The sequence below is a fragment of the Dipodomys merriami genome, unplaced genomic scaffold (assembly GCF_024711535.1).
Source record: "Dipodomys merriami isolate MVZ:Mamm:240054 unplaced genomic scaffold, mDipMer1.0.p SCAF_103, whole genome shotgun sequence".
Classification (NCBI taxonomy): domain Eukaryota; kingdom Metazoa; phylum Chordata; class Mammalia; order Rodentia; family Heteromyidae; genus Dipodomys; species Dipodomys merriami.
In genome coordinates this window covers 2,279,559-2,301,603 of record NW_027202305.1, presented here as the reverse complement: position 1 = coordinate 2,301,603, position 22,045 = coordinate 2,279,559, and the positions used below count along the sequence as shown (strand labels likewise).

Below are 22,045 nucleotides of genomic sequence, written 5' to 3'. Positions count from 1 at the left end.
GGGGCAACTGATCATCATCCACTTTTATCTTGCAGGACTTTTTTTTTGCCAGTCCCAGGGTTTGAACTCAGGGCCTGTGCGCTGTCCCTGAGACTTTTTGTCCTCAAGGCTAGCACTCTACCACTTGAGCCATGGCACCACTTCTGGCTTTTTATGTGGTACTGAGGAATAACCCAGGGCTTCATGCATGCTAGGCAAGCGCTCTACCACTGAGCCTCCTTCCCAGCCCCTTACAGGACTTTTATTAGGACTTTTAATGTGATAAAAGCCTCCTTTAAGTAATGCTCCAGAGAAAATATAAAGAAAAAGAAATCTCTGCAGATATTCAAGGCAATGTAGCCCTCACATCGAAGGGGTACTGGTGTGGTATACATTGAGAATGTGTATTCTATCTACTGTGGTGCAGATTAGACTGGTTCAGACCTGCTCCCTTACATGGTCTGGTCTTTTGATTAGACACGGGCACTCACGACATAGATAAGGCAAACAGAGTTCAAGTTAACTCTCCCCTCTGCGGTTGTCTATTCTAGTGGGGGTGCTTGCTCTCTCCAAAGCGAGTGGCGTCTGTAGTCAGTCCCCTCCCCTGGCTGTGGGGTGCAGGGAGAGCTGTGCAGAAGACAAGGGCTTGACAGCCACCTCTGTCCCTCTAAGGGAAGGATCGCTAGCGCTTTGTTTCTGCAGAGGACCGTGCCCGTAGAGAATGCCCTTCACACGCATCAGACAGGAGTCTGTGTGAGGAAGGAAGCACCACTGGCCGCCATCTTCACCAACACCTGAGGCTCTCACACAGTGCAGCCGGGGTTCGCAGGGAGAAACGAGCCCGCAGCCCCACCCCAGAGGAGCCCTCTTGGGCCTGACGGATTTGGCCTCCTCCTCTGAAATGTCCACTAGAAGACTGCCTTGTCCCAGCCTCGTGACTGTGCTCACCCCCAGCACACGGCTCCCACGTTCCTATGTTCAACCCAGTACTTCCTTTAAGACACCAAGAAACCCTATTTTCAGCCATTCAAGTTCAAGTCAGAGCTACTCTGAGCTGACAGAATATGCGGTGAGCCAGTCCACTTCGAATGTGGACGGACAAGACTCCAGTGAAGACGGGAGGCAGCAGACGTGGACTGTGGAAAAGCCATCGTCACTGTGCATCATGGTAGAAAGAAGACTCCAAGTTATAATCTCTGGCTAATCTACACTGAGGGCCCTGGAATACAAGTGTCTCCTTTTCTAACTCATTTTCTTTTTTTCCTTTTTCCAATGCTAAAACATCATAGAAGAGCCTACCTGACATTTTGGAGAATTGGCTGTGCTGCGATTGATATTCCGCATTGCCTAAGAGTAAAAAATAAACGGATAAAAATTACTTTAAGCCACATGGTTTGGCTGTGTAGGCTTACAAATTGTATCCAGACATATCACCAGAGCACAGAATTCCCAAGCTACCGAGAAGCAGAGGACTCAGGAAGACAGGGGCCAGGGAGTCACCACAGAACAAAAACTAAAACCTCTGCAGTTCAAACAGCTTTAAGACAGATGGCAAGGCTGCAGAGCTCAGGAGCCAGGCACCCGGCGGGAAGGGCTGGGGCTCCACAGTGGAGCTGTTGCCCACAGGTCACAGAAGCCAGTCACTTCAGAGACACTGAATTGACACTGATCGCTAACAGAGACACAGAAGAATTCTTTAAAAACTGACTGTTAGTATGAGCACAGAGCACATTTGTCACCTCAACGCAAGACAGGACAGTAGCAAGAAAAAAAGAAGAGGTCACCTATGAAGAAGCGAAACCAAGCTGTCCAGGACCCATCACCCAAGGTAGGGACAAGAAGATTTAGAGAAAGTCCTCAGAAAGAAGGGTTAACAAGTAGCGTTTTTGCCCACCAGAAACAAACAAAACAACCACACTGATGTTGGCATTCACGAAAATCGTGGATGACTCATCAAGACTTTTAAAACAAAAACATTAAGACTTTGACATCACTAATTAAGTAACTTGTTTCTTCTTAAAGTGTCTCAAGTTGGATAGGCCTCCATCACGTGCAAGTGAAGCCTGCGTTTCCTTAGACCCATGAGTACTCATCAGTAACACAGTAAGAAGCAAACCTTGAAACAGGCTGTGTAGACACAGTGCTGAATTGTCACATTTCTCTAATATCCATATGGTTAAATTCCTCATGTGTTACCCTGCTCTGACAATGCAGTCTACTTGAATACGCACCCTCTTTACTAGCCCAAGGGCCAATTACTGACAGAGCAAAGTCACTGGAGAGCGAGCCGGTCATGAATTCCTTAGGTACCTATCAGCTGGCTCCTCACAGCCCACAGCAGAGCTCAGAGATGGCTCAGGCTCACGCATGGTTGGTTAGGGGAGGGGGGGGGGGGAGGGAGGGCGGGAGGGAGGGAAGGAGGGAGGGAGGGCCCAGAGCTCCCTAATTGACACTCCGGAGACAGGAAAAATAGAGTGAGACTATCTATTGTACTTTCACATTTTGTACATTCTTACCACTGTATAGTGTTTACTATCTATCCAAAACTATTTATACAAATGCTTAAAAAAAACTTATTCTGCTAATATGACAAAAACCCTCAATAGCTAGGTATTTTAAACGCGCTCGAACAAGGTAAGTTAAACACTGTTTTGACCATGCTTGCCTAGCCACCCACAGCCCCTTTCCTCGCTGCTAGACGGGCAACTCTACTGCTAAGCCCTCTTAGCCAAAAATTCATTTTGAGAAGCGGAATGAATTATCTCAGTCTGGACCTCAAGCTCTCTACTATCATGAAAAGAACAAATCAGAAGAGGGGGTGTATTAATTTGTTTTTGTTTCCATTTCCTGGAGTTCACTTCCATACTAAGAAGGGAATTTTAAGACATGTGAATCTTCTACGTTTGGAGAAGACCAAGAACATACTTTATGAGATTTTGCAGACTGAGGCGCACAACACGCAGGCCCGGCAGTCAAGACTGTGTCACAGGTGTCCTGTGGCGTGCGGAAATGCTGTGCTCAGAGCAGAAGCAGCTAGCTCTTCCCCCCGCTGTCCCCGCGCCCCTCCTGGGTTGTGAGGAATACAGGACGCCACAGCCCGAGCCCCGTTCCAGGGAGCATCCCTGTGTTTCCTGTGTGTCTCGCTGCACCACACCGCCCATGGCCCACAAGTCTCTTTGTAACACAGGATTACAAACAGCGATGCCGCTTGTAACAACGCTGTGATCTGGGCACCATGGGCTGCGGTGACCCCCACTTTACAGTGTTCCTCCACAACCACTCAACGCTGCGCTGAAGTCTGCCCGAGTTCATGAAAGAAAAGCGGAAGGCTGGTGTCTACCTGTGGCCTCACCTGCCGGAGCAGCTCCTGCTGCTTCAGCCGCAGCCGCTCCTTCTCCATCTGCAGCTGCTGCAGCCGCATGTGCTGTTGCTGGTTGGAGCCCCCGCCTCCCAGGAGGGCTCCCTGCGGGCTCTGGGGTGCCAAGGGCGGCGGCTGCTTCACAGGGGCGCTCTGACTGATTCTCTGGTTCATGGCTGAAATGAGAGAAGAGAGCATCCTAAACAAGTCTGCTGACAGGACGATGTAGTTACTCCACAGCACCTGGAGAAATGTGACGGAGCTGCTTGGGTCTGGACAGCAGCACTAGGTACAAATCTCCTAGGAGTCCGCCAAGATCACTGCGGCTGGATCAGGTGATCACTGCTGAACCCGTGGCACAGGCAGCACGGGAGAGCGCGCACACGGGAACGGGCAGAAAGTCTTAGCTGTGAAGAAAGGTCTGAGCGTGTATTTGTGTTTTCGGGGCCTGGGGCTTGTCAGTGCCAGCACCGTCCTTGAGCTCTTTTGCTCAAGGCTAGCACTCTACCCACTTGAGCCACAGCTCTGCTTTCTGGTGTTTAACCGAAGCCAGGGTTTCCCGGACTTTTCTGCTGGGGCTGGCTGCAGCCCTCCAGACACCAGCCTCCCAAGCAGCTAGGATGATGGATGAGTGTCACTGACACCTAACTGCAAATAATCTGCAAGACTGGTAAATAATCTCTTTAGACTGAAAGCTGTGACAAAATCAGTATTACAAGATGAGCTTATTCAACGTAAGCCAGACACAGCACCACGCACCCTCGGCATTCCTGTGCAGACCCGTTGTCTGTACTCAATTTTCTCAGACCTATGGCACGTACTATGCACCTATGGCTGCATTTTTACTACTGACACAACACTGAAGGAAGGACATCTCCTGATGGTCACGAAACCCAGCGGACACCTGTGCAGAACACGGAGCAGGGGACTGGTGACTTCCAGTTGTGTTTAGCTACATGCTGTGTGAGCTCAGGGCCCGAGCAGCAATACAAAGACTCCACGAGGAGAGCCACTTAACCAACTCAGGGAGCAGTGGCGCCACTCGCAGGCTGGGGTTTCTTCTCCCTGAAGCATCCTGTTCTCCGTCATCTGAGCATCTTAATGAAGCATCAAAGCACACAGTGCAGTGGGCACGGAGCACATGAGACCGCACACACAGCAAACAGCTGAACCGGAAGCGGGGCCGGGCACTTCCAACCTCCGCCCTGTGTTTCCAGACTGTACCTTCACAAGGTAAAGAGAGAAAAAGACTCCACACAAGATGTCAGAAGGGCTGTACTGTGAAGCTGATGATGTGTCTGAGACACCCAAGGAGAGGCAACTGCTCTGAATTTTACAAAACACAAAAGTCCTGACAGCTTTTTGGCAGCAAACCAACCACTCAGCAGTTCTGAAAAAGAGACCACCTCCTTCAGAGGGAGGAGGAGAGGATCTTCGACAGAACATCTCTCCCCAGGGTCACTGACAACATCCAACTTTAAACTGACACAATTTGTACCCTCAAACCCCTGGACCCATACAAAGCATTACAAACAAGTCACTCAGTTTTGAAGACTTTGGGGTAACAAATTCATTTCTAATATCTTAAGTATACATTTAAAATTAGGAATTATTTTTGAACTACTAAAACATTAGGATCTTGCCATCCTCAGACAATTTAATGAATACTTTTCTATTCTTATCTCTCTTGGTAGTTGTAGTGCTTAAAACTCAGGGCCTGGGCGCTGTCCCTGAGCTCTATCTCTCAAGGCCAGCACTCTACCACTTTGAGCCACAGCTGTACTTCCAGAGTCTCATGGACTTTCCTGTCCAAAACCGGCTTTGAATCGTGAGCCTCAGATCTTACACTCTTGAGTAGCTGGGATTACAGGCATGAGCCACGAGTGCGAGAGCCTAATGAATACTTTTCTGTTCATCTTTAAAACAGTGAACCTCTGGCTCATACCTACAATACTGCTCGAGCTCCTCAGAGCAGAGGCCTACGGGATCAGAGGCAGCAGGGCAGCACAGTCTGCATGACTCCCTCTTCAGTTAGCCAGCAAAAAAGCCAGGCTAGAGGTATGGATCACTACGTAGCCCAATACCAGATGAGAGCCTACCCGCAACCTCAGCAATCACAAGTTAAGTCCTAGTACCAGGGAAAACAACCAACAAGGAATGCCCACTGCTTACTACAAGGGACCAGGGATCTGCAAAATTTCAACTCACGGCATGGGAAGGTGGCTCAGCGGTAGAGCGCTCGCCTGGCATGCACGAAGCCTGGGTTCTATTCCTCAGCACCACATACACAGAAAAAGCTGCAAGTAGCGCTGTGGCTCCGGAGTGCCAGCCTTGAGCAGAGAGCGGCTCAGACACAGCGCCCAGGCCCTGAGTTCAAGCCCCAAGACTGGCAAAAAAAAAAAAAAAAAAAAAAAAGCAACTCATTGTATGAGCTACCATTTTCTAATGCTGGCTTCTCGGGACAAATGACTACTTGACTCACCATCATGGCACCGAAAAGATCAGCAGCTGTTAGGCCCACAATGCAAGCACATGCCTACCCCTGCACTCTGACAGAGGCAGGATCCGGAGGTTGAGGCCAGAGTGTGTGATCTACCCGGATGGGGCGCCAGGGCCCGAACCTGAGGACTCATGTCTTGACTATCAAAATGCATAGGCCGGTGCCTAACACGGCACCTAGACTATGTACCTAAGTCGTATCACCACACCTGGGGTCCTCTGGGGTGAGGGAGTCCGCGTACCGAACGGCTCACCATGTTAACATGCATGTTCCGGGGCTCTTCCTAGGTCGACACATCTGCGCAGCCCACCGCACCATCCCACTCCACAACTTTTATCCCTCCATGAGCCACGCCTGTGTCGTGGGCAGCTCCCCCACTCCTCCCTCAGCCCCGCCGACCCTGCTCTACCACCTGCGGTTCTCAAACGTGTCTACAGGTTTCTTTCTGTATGGACATCAACTGTCAACCCAGCACAGCTACCGCCACACGGAGCCCGACGAGTTTCCAAAGCCGCTGCCTCACTCGGGCACCCAGCTGCCCTGGGTGAAGGTGCGCGCCGCCGCCACGTGCGGCTCCTCAGCTGTCAGTCTTTCTCGGCCAGTCCACGCGTGGTTCAGACAGTGGTGCGCTGTGCCTCGTGGGCCACGGCCACTCATCTCCTCTGGTCTGGATGCTTCTCTCAACTCCACCTCTGCCCTTCCCTAACACCAACTCCTGAGCACCCCCACAAAGGATAAATATTTCCATCTATAATTGCTTAAAAACAGGGATGACGAACACCAATACTTGGCATCAGCCAACTTTTCCTCCGGAAAGTCTGGCTTAATCCTCATGACGGTGTTATTTTCCAAACAATACACTTACGGATGGCACAACGCTAGCACTAATGCAAGAGAGCACGTGCTCCTCATCACCTCATCCAGCACTTCAGGCAGGGAGCGAGGCGAGGCAGGGCAGGAGGGCTGCTCAGAGCACCCCTGCGCCCCTTCTAGAAAACACACCCCGAGACTCGCGTGGAAGCAGTGTGACTACTGCCGTAAAGAGAGGGGAGTCACACTCGAGAATTCAGGTTAGATTAAGGAACAAGCAAATTCATTAATCACAGCTTGACTTCCAATTTCCTACTAGTTGGGAGCACTTTTCACTGGATGCATCTGTAGTCCGTGAGACACAGGAACCTTGGCGTTCGACCATGTTCCCTACAGAGCCTCACACCAGAGGTGTGGTACACACTTTACTGTGACCTCTTACTTGCTTCCTCCGCAGCCTCCATCTCCATGGCCCGTGGGCCCCTCCACTCAGACCTGAGATCCTGAACAGACCGTGGGTGCAGGGGAGTCTGAGCACAAGGACTTCTGAAATGGCCTCAGCAACCCCAAAAGCAGAACAAAACGATTCAGAGATAAAACCCAGCCCAGCACCACTCCTGTGCTAGGTCAGCCTAATTTCCTTCACAGAGATAGGCCTTGGGGGGAGGGGGGGGAGATGTTTGCTTCTCCAATCTCCTCTTTGCTTTTATCTGAACTGGGGAGGGGGTAGCCAAAGCAGGCCGGCCCTCTTCCCAGGGTACTTTAACACAAACAGAACTGGAGACAACTCTCCTCTAACAACAAAGGTGTGCTCAGTAACGCCAGTCCTGGCGACATGAAGCTCTTAAATTACACAAATTGCGAAGTTAATAACAGAAGAACAACAGAATATTCTTTACATAACTATCTGGGCTGCAGAGCCACCCATCCTGCACGAAGTACACACTAACTTCATCCACACTGGCCTGCGTGCCAGGGGAGGTGCGGGAAGGCTTGCCATAGAACTTTGGTGGTACCAGCCTACTGAATTTCACACCAACTTTTCAAGTGAATAAGGCTGCTCAACTCAAGGAGTGCGTGAGTGCTGCTACTTATTCAATAGTCTTCCAGACTTAAAAAGTGTGACCAGTGCCAGCCTTTAACAGTGGGCTTCAACCTGACTGCTTTGGGCAGACTGGCTAAACTTCAGGTTCACTTACATTAGATTTTCAACTGCGTCCATTTACAGATGCTCTAAAATTAAAAACAAACAAAGCACACCTCCAAAGCACCACTGCCGATTGCAGTAAAAGCTCCTGCTGCTAAAGACCCGGCTGAGAAAGGTACAGCTACAGCTTCCCTAATCCTCCCTACACCCCCCCCCCAATTTGGCTTCCAAGAGATAGGGCTTATCTTCAGATTAGAGGTGAGAGATATCGCACCCCTCTTCAAAAGTAATTCCCGAGGACCAGAAGACCAAAAGCTGAATTGAGAAGGTACAATAAATAGTTCAAAAGTTATCTCCTAAACCCCTGTGCACTCAGATTAAGGGTATTGAAAAGTAACTTCCAGGAGGAGAACTCACAGTACAGCCTTCCCTTCTCCCCTTCCCCCATCCCAAGACTGGGCACATTCCTAAGGGTGTCCAGTTTAATCCGCTCACATCTCACACACCAGCCAAGCTAAGTCAAGGCAAGTCAGTTGTCTTTCTGAACCACTTGGTAACTTAGTGCTATCAGAAAAACCTGGGTCTCTCTCTTGTGTTGGACTTAGGGCTTCAACTCAGGGCCTGGGCACTGAGCTTTTGTGCTCAAGGCTAGTGAAGAGGAGGATCTCTGGTGTTAATCTGGATTTTCCTGCTGGGGCTAGCACCCACCACTGTCCTCACATCAACCTCCTGAATAAATTTGGGTTTCTAACTCTCCAAACGAGTAATTTCATATACAACACAATTTAATTCAATGAAATCCAGAAAGTTATGCTAACTCTCACATGGAAAACAGGAGACTAACCTTTACTATAGATTTGGTTGGTAGGAAAAAAAAAAAAGGCTCATTGGGGGTGGGGGGGTGGGGGGTGGGGGGTGGAGGGCAGCACAGAAAACTCCCCAGCAGGGCACTGTCATCTCTGCTTTTCTCCTTGAATGATGCACTTAAAACACCACCCGGTATCACGTTTAAGGAGGTACCAGTAACATGAAAGGCTGGTCAATTTTTACAGTGGAGAACACAGGGAAAATCAGGACGGCTGCCCCTAGATCAGCCTGATCCTGCTAAGATCAGACCTGTACTCCTAACCATGAAGGGAAATAGATTTCTGAGGAAAGTGACAACCAGCATCTGGCCCAGAGAACCTGCCTTAAATGGCATGGATTCCCTGGGAGAGCAGCAAGCCAATCAAGGCAAGGTCCGTTCCCCGGTGGTCTTGCTCCGCAGTGGGAAACCCATTCCAGGGGGCTGGTCTGGAAGTGGGGGGCTGGGGCCCTCACTAGCTTTCTTCACAGAGTCAGGACGCAGGGCACAAGAACACGAACCCTTCCCTCTCTCCAAGTCCTGGCAGGGCAGGTAGACGGGTGGGGTGGTTTCTAAAAGCAGAATGGCCTGCAGTCTAGCAGTCCTGAGATAGATTCTACACCAGAGGTCTGCACAGCTTAGAATTCCCCGAACTTCAGGGCCGCTCAGACTTCCTACTCCTCTTGGCATAATTTTCAAATATTAAACATGAGCGGGTGGTTCGGGGAGTCACAGCGAACGAGGGATCCTGTGCCATTTAGTGGGCCAGGGACAGGGACGATGGTACTGCATCTGTGAGGCTCTGAGTTCAGTCCTCCAGGACAGAAAGGGAAGAAGGAAGGGAAGGAGGGAGGGAGGGAGGGAGGGAGGGAGGGAGGGAGGGAGGGAGGGAGGGAGGGAGGGAGGGATTTTCCTCTTCAGGCCAAAGTGAAGTTTATCTGTCAGTGATTGTTGGTTAGCAGTAATTCTTTTCACTTCAACATAAAAGAAACATCACCTTTTCCTCTCTGTCCTAAGGAGTTAATATAATCAAAACCAAGAAACGATGACAGTCTAGGATTCCCAGGAAAGATAAAAAAGCTGGCAAGGGAAACAAATTGTCTTCAATACATGGATGCCAAGCAATCTGCCCTTCTGATAAAACTCAAATGGCCAAATGGCATCCCCCCCCCCTTCCCAGCTCACCAGCACAGAAGTTAGAGTTTCTGAAGCACCCAGAGTTTTACCCTTATCGCTGATAAGGAGAGATTTGGGGCTGGCCAATACTGAATCTTAGGATAGTTAATGAGATGATTGATGTCTTAGGGTTAAAATTTCTAAGAGATATTTAATTACTTATATTTATTTTACCTTGGACAGAAAAATGTCCTGTACAACTTTTGGCTTTAGGGACCTATTTTACTAAAAGAAAATTTTGTCAGTATGTAAGTTTGAACTCAACAGAATACTGCGCCACTCGAACCATGCCTCAGCTTTTCTTCACATTATTATGCTTTATATCCAAGTCACAATCCACCTACTTATGCTTCCTGCATAGATGAAAGGGGGTCTCACAAATTTCACCTGGAACCATCTTGCCTCCTAGATAACTGGGATTACAGGAGTAAGAATCCATGCCCAACTTTCTGTTGGTTAAAATAGGGTCTCGTGAACATTTTCCTGGGCTGGTCTTAAACTAAATCTTCCAGATCTCAAGTGGCTGGGGCTACAGTACAGGCATCACCCACCAGGGTCTGGTTTGGGGCTAGCCTTCAGCTGAAGAGCTGAGACACAGCGCCCAGGCTGAGTTCAGGCCCTATGACTGGCAAAAAAAAAAAAAAGAAAAAAGAAAAAAGAAAATGTGGAAATGAAGGGTGAAAATTAACATCTGAGTTTTAACTACCTTTGACATTTCCCAGCATAAAACTTTCTGTGCCCGAACTGTAGTAAGGAATGACAGGGTATTCTAATCTCCAGTGAACAAGCCAAAAAGCCAGAAGTAGGGCCATGGCTCAAGTGGTAGAACATTAGCCTTGAACAAAAAAGCTCAAGGACAGTGCCCAGGCCCTGAGCTCAAGCCCAGGATAAGCAATGATTCATATATATATATCAGCAGGCCCTGGAGTTTTTTCTGTTTTCCTTTTTTTTGGCGGCGGGGGGGGGGGGGGGGGGGTGTCCGGTCGTGGGGCCTTAACTCTGGGCCTGGGCACTGTCCCTCAGCTCTTCAGCTCAAGGCTAGCGCTCTACCACTTGAGCCACAGCACCACTTCCAGCTTTTTTCTTATGTGGTGCTGAGGCATCGAACCCAGGGCCTCGAGCATGCAAGGAAAGTGCTCTACCACTGAGCCACCTTCCCAGCCCCCCTGTTTTCCTTTTTTTTTTTTGGAACCAGGATCCCAGATCTCAGCCTTGTGAGTAGCTAGGATTACAGGTGCGAGCCACCGGCACCCAGCTTAAACATTCTTCCTTAAAAGCCCTGTAAGTATCTGCATCCACATTGACATTTGGTCACAACTGATGATCTGTTAAATATTACTAGTAAATTTTCTAAAACAATGTACAGACATAGTTTTTTAATGTTAAATGAATAAGAACACCATAAAAATTTACTAATCCCAACCCGTTATTTAATTTCCTAATTTCAGATAATGCATTTAAACTTTGTGAGAGATATGAAGGAATGGTTATCTTAATGCTCTAGGTTGAAGGGCCTGATTAGAAATATAAAAAGGATCCACACTGAAGGGGGTGACCTAGTTAACACTCACACAGAGGTATAGCCTTCCCTCCAACCCATCACAACTCGAATAGCCGACATTTAAATACAGACTTGGAAAATACAGGGAAACAAACTCTAGAACCCTAAGAGCAATAACCGAATACCATTTGCAGAGCCTGCTGGGCTCAGGGGGGTCGAAATAGGGGTGGGGGGAAGGTGGCTCAGTGGAAGAGCGCTTGCCTAGCATGCATGAAGCCCTGGGTTCCATTCCTCAGTACCACATACAAAGAAAAAGCCAGAAACAGTGCTGTGGCTCATTTGATAGAGCTCTATCTTCGAGCAGGGACAGCACCCAGGCCCTAAGTTGAAGCCCCAGGACTGGCAAAAAAAAAAAGTAGGGGAAAGCGAAAGCGGGGGGGGGGGGGGGGGGGGGGGAGAGGAGGAATAATCCACTACATAGAACAGAACTTCAGGTTGAAGGAAGTCTTCAAAATCCAGCATCTAACAGCTTGTCTCTATCTGCAGTCACTCCAGATCAGAGCACTAATTCCCCCTGTTGTCTCTCCCCTACCCCTTCAGTTACACTTGAGCTCTCTGACTGAAAAGGTCTGGAACAGATTAAAAGCCCAGCCACAAAATAAAGAGCACTGGCATGCTGACAAGCCTGTCTGGGACACACATCCACAGTGGGCCCAGAAAGGGGAACGAGGCAGGAAGAGAATTTCATGAGACTTTTTTGGCACATCTAATCATAAGCTTGTGTGTGCATGTGTGTTTCAGAGGTAGGAGTGGTTTTGTTTTTGTTTTTTTGGTTCTTACTGTTTCACTGAAAACATGCCTTTAAAAATCTTAAATACTGATCTCAGTAAAGAGTTAATCATTTTTCATGAGCCTAAAATTTCCAAAATGCAGATGAATTCATTTCATTAAAAATGACCCCAAGAAACGTGGCCTCCGTCACCCCAGTCCTTAGAACTAATGGCAACATTTATTAAATTTCCTACCTCTCATGGGCTCCTATTTCAACCACAAGGCCTTATTCAAATATTAAAATAGGACCTGAAGTTGTGAATTACTAACATGCCACATTACCTTTTATTTTTAACCCTCAAACAGGTCCAGAAGCCAAAAAGACTGGCATTTAAGCCAAACTGGTTATCTGTCAAAATAACCATCTCTGCCCAGGACCAACTTTGATTTTACTTTGCATTAATCCATAAAGTTGACATTTGAGGCAAACAACACAAGTACTGTTTGGTTGAACTTTTCTGTTTTTGGGGGTTTTTTTGGTTGGTCGTGGAGCTTGAACTCTGGGCCTGGGCCCTGTCCCACAGCTCTTCACCTCAAAAGTGAGTACTCTACTACCTGAGCTACAGCGCCACTTCTGGTTTTTTGATGGTTCACCGGAGATAAGAGTCTTAGGGACTTTCCTGCGCGGGCTGGCTTTGAACCCCGATGCTCAGATCTCAGCCTCCTGAGTGGCTAGGATGACAGGCGTGAGCCGCCAGTGCCCACTTTGTTTTTTCTCGAGGTAGACCCAAGAGGCAGAAAGGTTCCTAGGACTGCTGACGAGGAAGTTACTTGGTGTAGCCGCTCTATATGGTTATTTCTGCTTTCCGCGAGGCATGCGGGAGATGGCATCCGCAGAGTTAACTCCTCTCCCCTGTAAGGCCCATGGAGGCTGCGAGGTCAGCCTCAGGAGGCTTCAAGCGTCCGCTCGGAGCCTGACCCACTGTGTGATCGATGTTGCACATGGTTTCAGTTAGCTGCGTCTAGCTCAAGACGACAGCTTCAAAACCACAGTTTTTAGATTCATTTTCCATGGCTTTGGAAAAAGATCCCAGAAACCCAACTGAGGAGACTGAAACAGTGCAAAAATATATATAACTATGGATAAACAGGCACAAAGACCCTTAGGCACGCTTATGAAATAAACAAGCACGCTCTGCTTTGTGCGAGGTACAATCATTTAGCCATGCAATGTGACAGGAACCTAGCTTACTCTTTTGTTTCCTACATTATTTAAAAGGGAAGGGGCCTTTGCTATGGAGGGAAAAAAGCCAAGAAGTGTGAGGGGATGCTTCCTTTGGACCATTTCTAAAGCCAAGGGCTGCCCCGCCCCCGCTACCACCTAAAGCCGGACCTCTCTTCACCATTTATCACCAGCCCTGGATGGTGCTCATCCCTCTGAGTTAAGACCAGGTCACTGAGAGCCAGTATTCCAGGTTTTCCATGTGGCCCAACAGCCTGGTTTTGTACAAGGTCACTGTGCTTCCCACACAACCAAGAGGAGCAGGGATTCTGGTCTGTCAGCTGTTACAACATCCCCCTCTCCGCCCAGACTGACAAGCCGACTTAGAGCTCAGCGTCTCAAGTTTAAATGAAGAGGTTGGGAAAAAAAAAAAAACAAAAACAAAAACCAGTACTTGGGAAAGTTGGAAAGGCAGTCATTTTGTACAACTACATAACTATGTAACCACATTTAAATGCACTTTCCAAAATTCACACACTCAAGAATTTGAAATGAACCTTTACCAAAGCGAGGGTCGATCCTGGGGTCCAGCCAGGAGGTGGTCTTGTCCTTGTGGTTGATGTAGTAAATCTCTCCATCCTGAGTGGTGGCTTGCTCCCAGCCGTCAGGTAGAGGGCCTGTAACACCAGAGGAAAAGAATCATGGTTAGTTTTCCATTATTGTTACCTAAAAACAGGAAAGGGTGCAAATTTAAACACAAAACACCTCTAGACGCACAACAATGCATGGGACAGATTTTAGCTTGTATTCAGAGGAAAGATACACTTATATACCTGATTCTTCTCCTCAGAGAGGAAACGGAAGAACAATAAAACCCACATCCCCCAAAGACACAAACAAAAACCACACTTCACCTACGACTGCCACGTTCCTCTTATTTCTACTATGTATGTGACTGGCCCCCACCCACCAAGAAAACTGCAATACACTATCATCCCCCACCCCCAAAACCTTAGTGGATATGGTGGGAAGTGGGTCTGTGGATAGAATCTTCAGCTTGCTGGAGTGTGGGAGACGGGCATGGAACAGGAAAGTTTTGCAAGGCAACTGTCTCAAGAAGTGAAAGGAGGTGCCATTTTGAAGCGACAGAATAATATAAAATGGGCAGTTAGCACTTGGGAGTATTTTTCTACTTTCATGAGGATGCGGAAGCCAGGTGATTGGCTTCAGGGAGATGAGGTCCAAAATAACGAAGTATTGGGACACTTCCACCGGAAACACGGACAGTAGCATTGCTTCTACCCTTGTGAAAATGGCTCAAGTTTAAAACGATTTTGAAAGCCGTGTTCACCGCTTAAGAACGCCAAAGTCCTAAGACACACATGTGACTACCCCATGAGCAAGTCCACAGCAGCCCCGGTTCAATCCCAGGACGCCAATAACCCTAGCTGCTTCCAGGCTTGGGTCGGGAAGATCCCAGTTCAAGACCAAGCTGGCGATTCATGCAAGATCCGTCAGCCAGCAGCAGGGGCGCTGAGCTGCCGCCGCCATCCCAACATGGGAGTGTAAGAGCAGAGACGCCTCCACACTCTCTCTACAGAGCTGGATGTGGGGCTGCGTGTGGTGCCTGTTGTCCCAGCGAAGAATTAGCCCCACACAGGCTGGGACAGAAGTACAGCCCCAGCCGGGCTTCTGTGGCTCACACCTGTCATTCTAGCTACTCAGGAGGCTGAAATCTGAGGATTGCGGCTCGAAGCTAGCCCAGGCAGGAAAGTCCACAGGATGGACTTTCATTTATTCCATTTACTAAAAAGCCGGGAATTTGAGCTGTGGCTAAAAGTGGTAGAGCGTTAGCCTTGAGCACAAAACCTCAGGGACAGTGCCCCAGCCCTGAGTTCAAACCCTTGGACTGGCATCAAAAAAACGCAAAACCTAAATCCAACAGTGTAAAAGGGGCTGGAAGCGTGGGCTCCTGAGTTCAAACACCAATAAAGAGAAGGGAGAAGGTGAAGAAAAACAAAACTTTCCATCCTTTAATTAAGTAAAAGGACCGATGGATAACATGTTGGGACTACTATTTCTATAACAGCATTTCTCCCAAATCATAGACAACCTTTAGACTAGTCAAGAGAGACAATAAATTTTTCATCCAAATTCACTTTTTGCTACTGGAGTGACACATTGGGTCTTTTAAGGCTGAACTGCCATACCCTGGTCCTTACACGAAAACCTTTATAACACTTTAAGAAACAAAGGAGGGCTAGGCGCCGGTGGCTCACGCCTGTCATCCTAGCTACTCAGGAGGCTGAGATCTGAGGATAGCGGTTCAAAGCCAGACTGGGCAGGAAAGTCCATAAGACTCTGATTTCCAATAAACCACTAGAAAATTGGAAGTGGCACTGTGGTTCAAGCAGTAGCGCGGTCACCTTGAGCTGAAGAGCACAAGGACAGCACCCAAGCCCAGAGTTCAAGCCCCATGACCGACAAAAAACAAAAGATGGCTGGGAATGTGGCTCAGTGGTAGAGTGCTCGTCTGGCATGCACGAAGCCCTAAGTTAGATTCCTCAATGCCACGTACACAGAAAAGGCCAGAAGTGGAACTCAAGTTCAAGTGGTAGAGTTCTATCCTTGAGCGAAAGCTAAAGGACAATGCCAGGCCCTGAGTTCAAGCCACAGGGCTGGCAAAGAAAGAGAGAGAGAGAGGGAGAGAGGGAGAGAGAGAGAGAGGAAGAGAGAGAGGGAGAGAGGGAGAGAGAGGGAGAGAGAGGGAGAGAGAGGGAGAGAGAGGGAGAGAAGGGGGGTGAGATAAAGCATGTGAGAAATTAGAATTTGGGTAAACAGAAGGAAGTAGTGTGCTATCATTAAACAATGGTTACAATTATTTATCCTTAGGGAAGATACATTTCTAGACGGGATATAAGAACACAGCCTGACTGACAACCCATCCACCACAGCCACCACTCACTTCCTGCAATATTTTCAGAACAAACAAAATACTCTGTCGTAATCTGAGGGTGACAGGACATCCACTCCTGATCTTGCCTAAGAATGCTTGCATTAGTAATAACTAACTAAAACCACCTGCAATGTCTAATCAAACAGGAAAGTCTTGATCACAAGGGTGGAGTGATTAGTATCTCCTCACCTGCCCTGCAACTCAGGAAGGAAGGAAGAAGTCTCCAGGGACACACAACACACCCAGGTGACCGGCTCAAAGTGCATACAGGTCTATCAAGAAATCCTTTCCTTAGAAAGTAGATTCAGTGACCTTTCCAGAATTCTGATCCACACACCAAGGTACTGTTCTAAGTTCTTTGCAAGAAAATTAGTAACTGTGCAATAATTTTATTACATATGGACAATTATTTTCCCCTGCTAAACACACAAGGAAGTTAAGGCCTAAAAACAGTTTACCCAAAGGATGGGAATGTGGCTTAGTTGTAGAATGCTTGCCTAGCATGCAGGTAGCCCTGGGTTTGATTCCTCAGTAACAAACAGAAAAGGCCGGAAGTGATGTTCTGGCTGGGCTTGAGCAAAAGAAGCTCAGAGACAGTGCCCAGGGCCTGAGTTCAAGCCCAGAACTGGCACCAAAAAAAAAAAAAGAGAGCTAGCAAGTAGCAATGACACACATGCATATGTACTTCTTCTTTATGTTCTTTAATACTTTCTAAAATTAGTTTGGTGATTAAATTGGTACTTTTAAGAAGCACCTTATAGGCAGGTGCCATTGGCTCTCAGGCCTGTACTACTATCTACTTAGGGGGCAGAGATCTGAAGGTTGCAGTTTGAAGTCAGCATGGGCAGGTAAGTCTGTGAGACTCTCATCTCCAATAAACTACTGAAAAAAGCTGATTAATGGCAGCATGGCTCAAGTGGTATAGCACTAACCTTGAGCATAAACAAGATCAGGGATGGCATCTAGGCCCCGAGTTCAAGCCCCAGGACCAGCAAAAAATAAAATAAAATTAGTAAGGCACCAATGGCTCACACCTGTAATCCTAGCTACTTAGGAGGCTGAGATGAGGACTGTGGTTCAAAGCCAGCCTGGGCAGGAAAGTCCATGGGACTCCCATCTCCAATTAACCACCACAAAAAGCTGAAAGTGGAGCTATGGCTCAAGTGGTACAGCACTAGTCTTGAGCACAAAAGCTCAGGGGCAGAACCCAGGCTCTGAGTATGAGCCCCAGGACTAGCATTAAAAAAAAAACAACTAAATCTATATTTAACATTTTAATGCCTATATGAAACAAACTCAAGTAAATCTGAAAGCCAGAGATAAACTGATTACTTGGGTAAAGAACCAATAGCCTTGTATTTGAAGAAAGTTTGTAGAAATAAACAGCCTCAAACTATTCTGAGGGCTGGGAAGGTGGCTCAGCAGTAGAGCACTTGCCTTGCATGCACGAGGCCCTGGGTTCGATTCCTCAGCACCACATAAGCAAAAAGAAAAAAAGCCGGAAGTGGCGCGGTGGCGCAAGTGGTAGAGCGCTAGCCTTGAGCTGAAGAGCTGAGGGACAGCGCCTAGGCCCAGAGTTCAGGCCCCACGGCTGGACCCAAAAAAACAAAACAAAACAAAACAAAAAAACTATTCTGAATGAACAGTGACTTAAATTCTTGCACTGTATCAGCTCATATTTACTTACACATGTATATGTACATATACACATACATGTATGAGGACATGTACACAATGCTCTACAAGTAAGATAATGGCACCAGTTGTGTCCATTTGCGGATTGCAAGTGAATTCTCATCTAATCGCCGTAATAGCTCTAGGGAGGACTTCATTATTGAAATTGAGACATAGTAACGTCGAAGATCCCACAAGGCCCACGGTGACCCTGAGGATTCAAACCCATATCCCTGACTCCAAGGCCTCTTGATCTCAGCCCCGACTCCGCGCGGTCTTGTCAGAGGCGGGAATCAGGTTGTTCCTGAGACAGAACACGCATGGGAGGCCGTGTCCAGTGAAGGCACCCAGTTGCTGTTCCGTCCTGAGCACCGAAGGGTCTGCTGTCTCCAGGCTGGGGGGCTGAGGAGCCAGCTGTTCCTGAGTCAAGTGGCCTTGTTCTCCAGTGTCAACTCTGAACTCTAATATTCAAGTGTTCAACCCACAGAGAGCTGTGGAAGCAGACGCACTGTGCAATCCTGGCTTCCTTCTCTCCATGAGCTCCCCACACCAGCCACCACTCCACCCTCCACCGTCAGGTGACAACACGCCCTGCAGAGCTGCTGCCAGGTTCCCTAAGCCAGGGCAGCCGGCAAGGGCACAGGAATAGATCCAGAACGCAGCCTTGAGGAAGGAGTGATGGGCAAAGGTGTCTTTTTAATGAGAGAACCTTGACCCTGACCCACCTCACAAAGGGCAAAGTCACCCAGCACCAACTGCACAGGGAAAGTGAGAAATGAAATGCTGACACCGGGACTCTTCTTTAGTGGATTGAAACAGAGCTCTGTGTGTTACATTTCCTTTTCTTCTCACTCTCTATCCTAAGGGACAGCCTTACTCCTCATTATGCAAATGAGAAAAGCTGCAGATTCAAGTCACTTCAGAAAGAATAATTTAGCCTGTCGCTTTATGCAGGCGTTTTGTCTGTTCATGTGAAATAACACATGCTCAGTCTGGGATAAGTATTTTTGGATTTACAAGCTGCTGCTTTCCTAGTGTCTTGAGGACGTAGAAATATTGCTTTAAAAGGTAGACTAGCCAGATGCTGGTGGCTCACGCCTGGAATCGTAGCTGCTCAGGAGGTTGAGATCTGAGGATCATGGTTCAAAGCCAGCCCGGGCAGGAAAAGTCTGTTAGACTCTTACCTCCAATAAACCACTCAGAAAACTGGATGTGGTGCTGTAGCTCAAGTAGTAGAGCGCTTGCCTTGAGCTGAAGAGCTGAGGGACAGCACCCAGGCCCAGAGTTCAAACCCCATGACCGACCAAAAAAAAAAAAAAAAAAGGTAGATTAAATGGCCCATGGTGGTGACCCTCCGCCCCCACCCATGGTGCCATCACTCCAGAGGCAGAAGATGACACGTTTGAAGCCCTGGAGGTCTCAAGCCCCCTGATCCTCCCACAAATGTAGGCTAAGAACATCACAGCTTGGAGTCCACAGATACACACTCAACCTGAAACCTCCTGCATGGCGGGGAAGGTGGCTCAGTGGAGGAGTGCTGGCCTAGCATGCGTGAAGCCCTGGGTTTGATTCCTCAGCACCACATACACAGAAAAACAGGAAGTGGCGCTGTGGCTCAAGTACCAGCCTTGAGCAAAAGCAGCTCAGGGACAGTGTCCAGGCACAGGACTGGCCAAAAACAAACAAACAAACAAACAAACTTCACACATTCTCTTCACCCTTTACAAAAAAAAAAAAAAGCATGCTCGAAGCTGTCTTCCATCTAGAGCCCAAAAAGTAAAGGAGACTTCAGATACAAGAGAGTAGTGAAAGAACACAAAACCAGAGATCTGTGATGCCTGCTTCATAGCCAAAACTTCAGTCATGTCTGGCTTAAAAGTTACAGATTGCCTTATGAATTAACAACCGAACAAGTCTCTATCGTATAGTGCATGTTATTCTGAAATAAAATGTCTCCAAGTGAAACAGGAAGGACATGAGCAGAGCATGGCTCAGACTGCAGGGTCTGTAAGAAAATAATGACTGTTCTGCGCAGCGAGTTCCGAAGATGCACAGGCATTAGTGAGTGCTCTAATGACCAGTGTCTGGCTCACCTGAGGTCATCAAGGTCTGCTGCACGGAGGGGCTGGTGGAGGCAGCGACGCTCATCTGGGAGAACAGGGCCTTCCTGGGATCCTGCCATGTTGTCGTCTGATCCATGTGACTGTGACAAACCAAACCACAGAGTCAGGGAGTAAATACTGTCGGTGGTACCCTAAAAACACTGGTCTAGCTAGGCCCGGGGACTCACACCTGTCGTCCCAACTAGTCAAACCTAGAGGAGGTCATGGTTTGAAGCCAGCCAGGGGAGAAATCTGAGAAGACTCCTGTCTCTATGAGATAGCAAAAGGCCTGCCTGGAGGCTCGGTTGACTCCTCGGCCCAGCAAGGCACTTCTCACCAGGCTCATTCAATACTGACCTCTTCCACCTTGTAAGTGCAAGCTGGGAAAAAATTACACCTGGACTTTTCAGTGATAATATCTTATAGACCCATAAGACAGTAGCCCAAAGATAAAATGTAGGGTGAACAAACGCAGCAGTGGTACTCACTAGACACTATGTGGAAAATGAACTATACAGCTGGGCACCGGTGGCTCATGCCTGTGATCCCAGCTACTCAGGAGGCTGAGATCTGAGGATCATGGTTCAAAGCCAGCCTGGGCAACAAAGTCCACAAGATTCTCATCTCCAATAAGCAACCAGAAAACCAGAAGTGGTGCTGTGGTTCAAATGGTAGAGCTCTAGGCCTTGAGCTGAAGAGCTCAGGGACAGTACCCAGACCCAGAGTTCAAAGCCCATGACCAAAAGAAAAGAAAATGAACTCTACAACTTGTGGGTGAGGGGAGGGGGTGCATTGTCCAAAAAGAACTGCACTCGTAGCCGGGCGCCGGTGGCTCACGCCTGGCATCCCAGCTGCTCAGGAGGCTGAGACCTGAGGATCGCGGTTCAAAGCCAGACCAGCAGCAATAAACCACAGAAAACTGCAAGGGATGCTGTGCCTCAAGTTGTAGAGCACTCGACTTGAGCTGAAGAGCTGAGGGACAGCGCCCAGGCCCAGAGTTCAAGCCCCGCGACTGACCCCCCCCAAAAAAAAAAAAAAAAAAAAAGAAAAAGAAAAAGACCTGCACTCATTACCTGGCTCATGTAACTATAACCTCTGTATATCACCTTTATAATAAAACTTTTTTTTTTTTTTGGTCGGTTGTGAGGCTTGAACTCTGGGCCTGGGCGCTGTCCCTCAGCTCTTCAGCTCAAGGCAAGCGCTCTACCACTTGAGCTACAGCGCCACTTCCGGTTTTCTGGTGGTTTATTGGAGATAGGAGTCTCACGGTCTCTCCTGCCTGGGCTGGCTTTGAACCGCGATCCTCAGATCTCAGCCTCCTGAGTAGCTAGGATTACAGGCGTGAGCCACCAGCGCCCGGCTATAATAAAACATTTTTAAAGATAAAAAGCAGGGGCTGGGAAGGTGGCTCAGTGGTAGAGTGCTTGCCTTGCATGCCTGAGGCCCTGGGTTCGATTCCTCAGCACCACATTAAGCAAAAAGAAAAAAAAGCCGGAAGTGGCGCTGTGGCTCAAGTGGTAGAGCGCTAGCCTTGAGCTGAAGAGCTGAGGGACAGCGCCCAGGCCCAGAGTTCAGGCCCCACGACCGGACCCAAAAAAAAAAAAAAAAAAAAAAGATAAAAAGTAATCTGCAAATCAGCCATCTAAAAAAAGAAAATCACAAAACCAACACTCAAAGACTTACAAACTTACAAGAGAACCATCTCCTTTTTTTATCTCCTGAAATACCAAATAACATCATTAAAATCTATGAAGTCCAAGTAGAGTTTCCATCTTGGAGCAGGACTGACCGGACATGGGCGTGAAGAAGGTCTGCGTTCTGAGCTGTCCTGTGCTGGCCCTCAGCACACCATGGTGGCGTGCGGGTGTGGGCAGCCCGCCCAGAGCTGCACTCGGGGATCAGGCCCATGTTTGTTGTGCAAGTGTTATTTATAGAGTCACATGCTAGAGGCTGCTCCCAACCCAGCTAAACCTACATGCTTAATTGGCTCTAGGAACAAAGACAC

The 22,045-nt window shown here is 48.2% G+C and overlaps 1 protein-coding gene across 4 annotated transcripts in view; it reads right to left on the bottom strand.

Moving 5' to 3' along the window:
* LOC138809903 (transcriptional coactivator YAP1) overlaps positions 1-22,045 on the bottom strand; it is a 58,465-nt gene that overhangs the window by 10,608 nt on the left and 25,812 nt on the right. The window contains exons 3-6 of one of the 4 annotated variants that reach the window (XM_069997002.1): positions 20,032-20,141; positions 13,872-13,985; positions 3,320-3,513; positions 1,279-1,326 (exon numbers count right to left, since the gene is read on the bottom strand). In XM_069997002.1, the coding sequence (XP_069853103.1) occupies positions 1,279-1,326; positions 3,320-3,513; positions 13,872-13,985; positions 20,032-20,141 (466 nt within the window). The remainder of the gene's footprint in view (positions 1-1,278; positions 1,327-3,319; positions 3,514-13,871; positions 13,986-20,031; positions 20,142-22,045) is intronic. The other 3 variants (XM_069997011.1, XM_069997021.1, XM_069997030.1) reach the window with 3 other exon arrangements.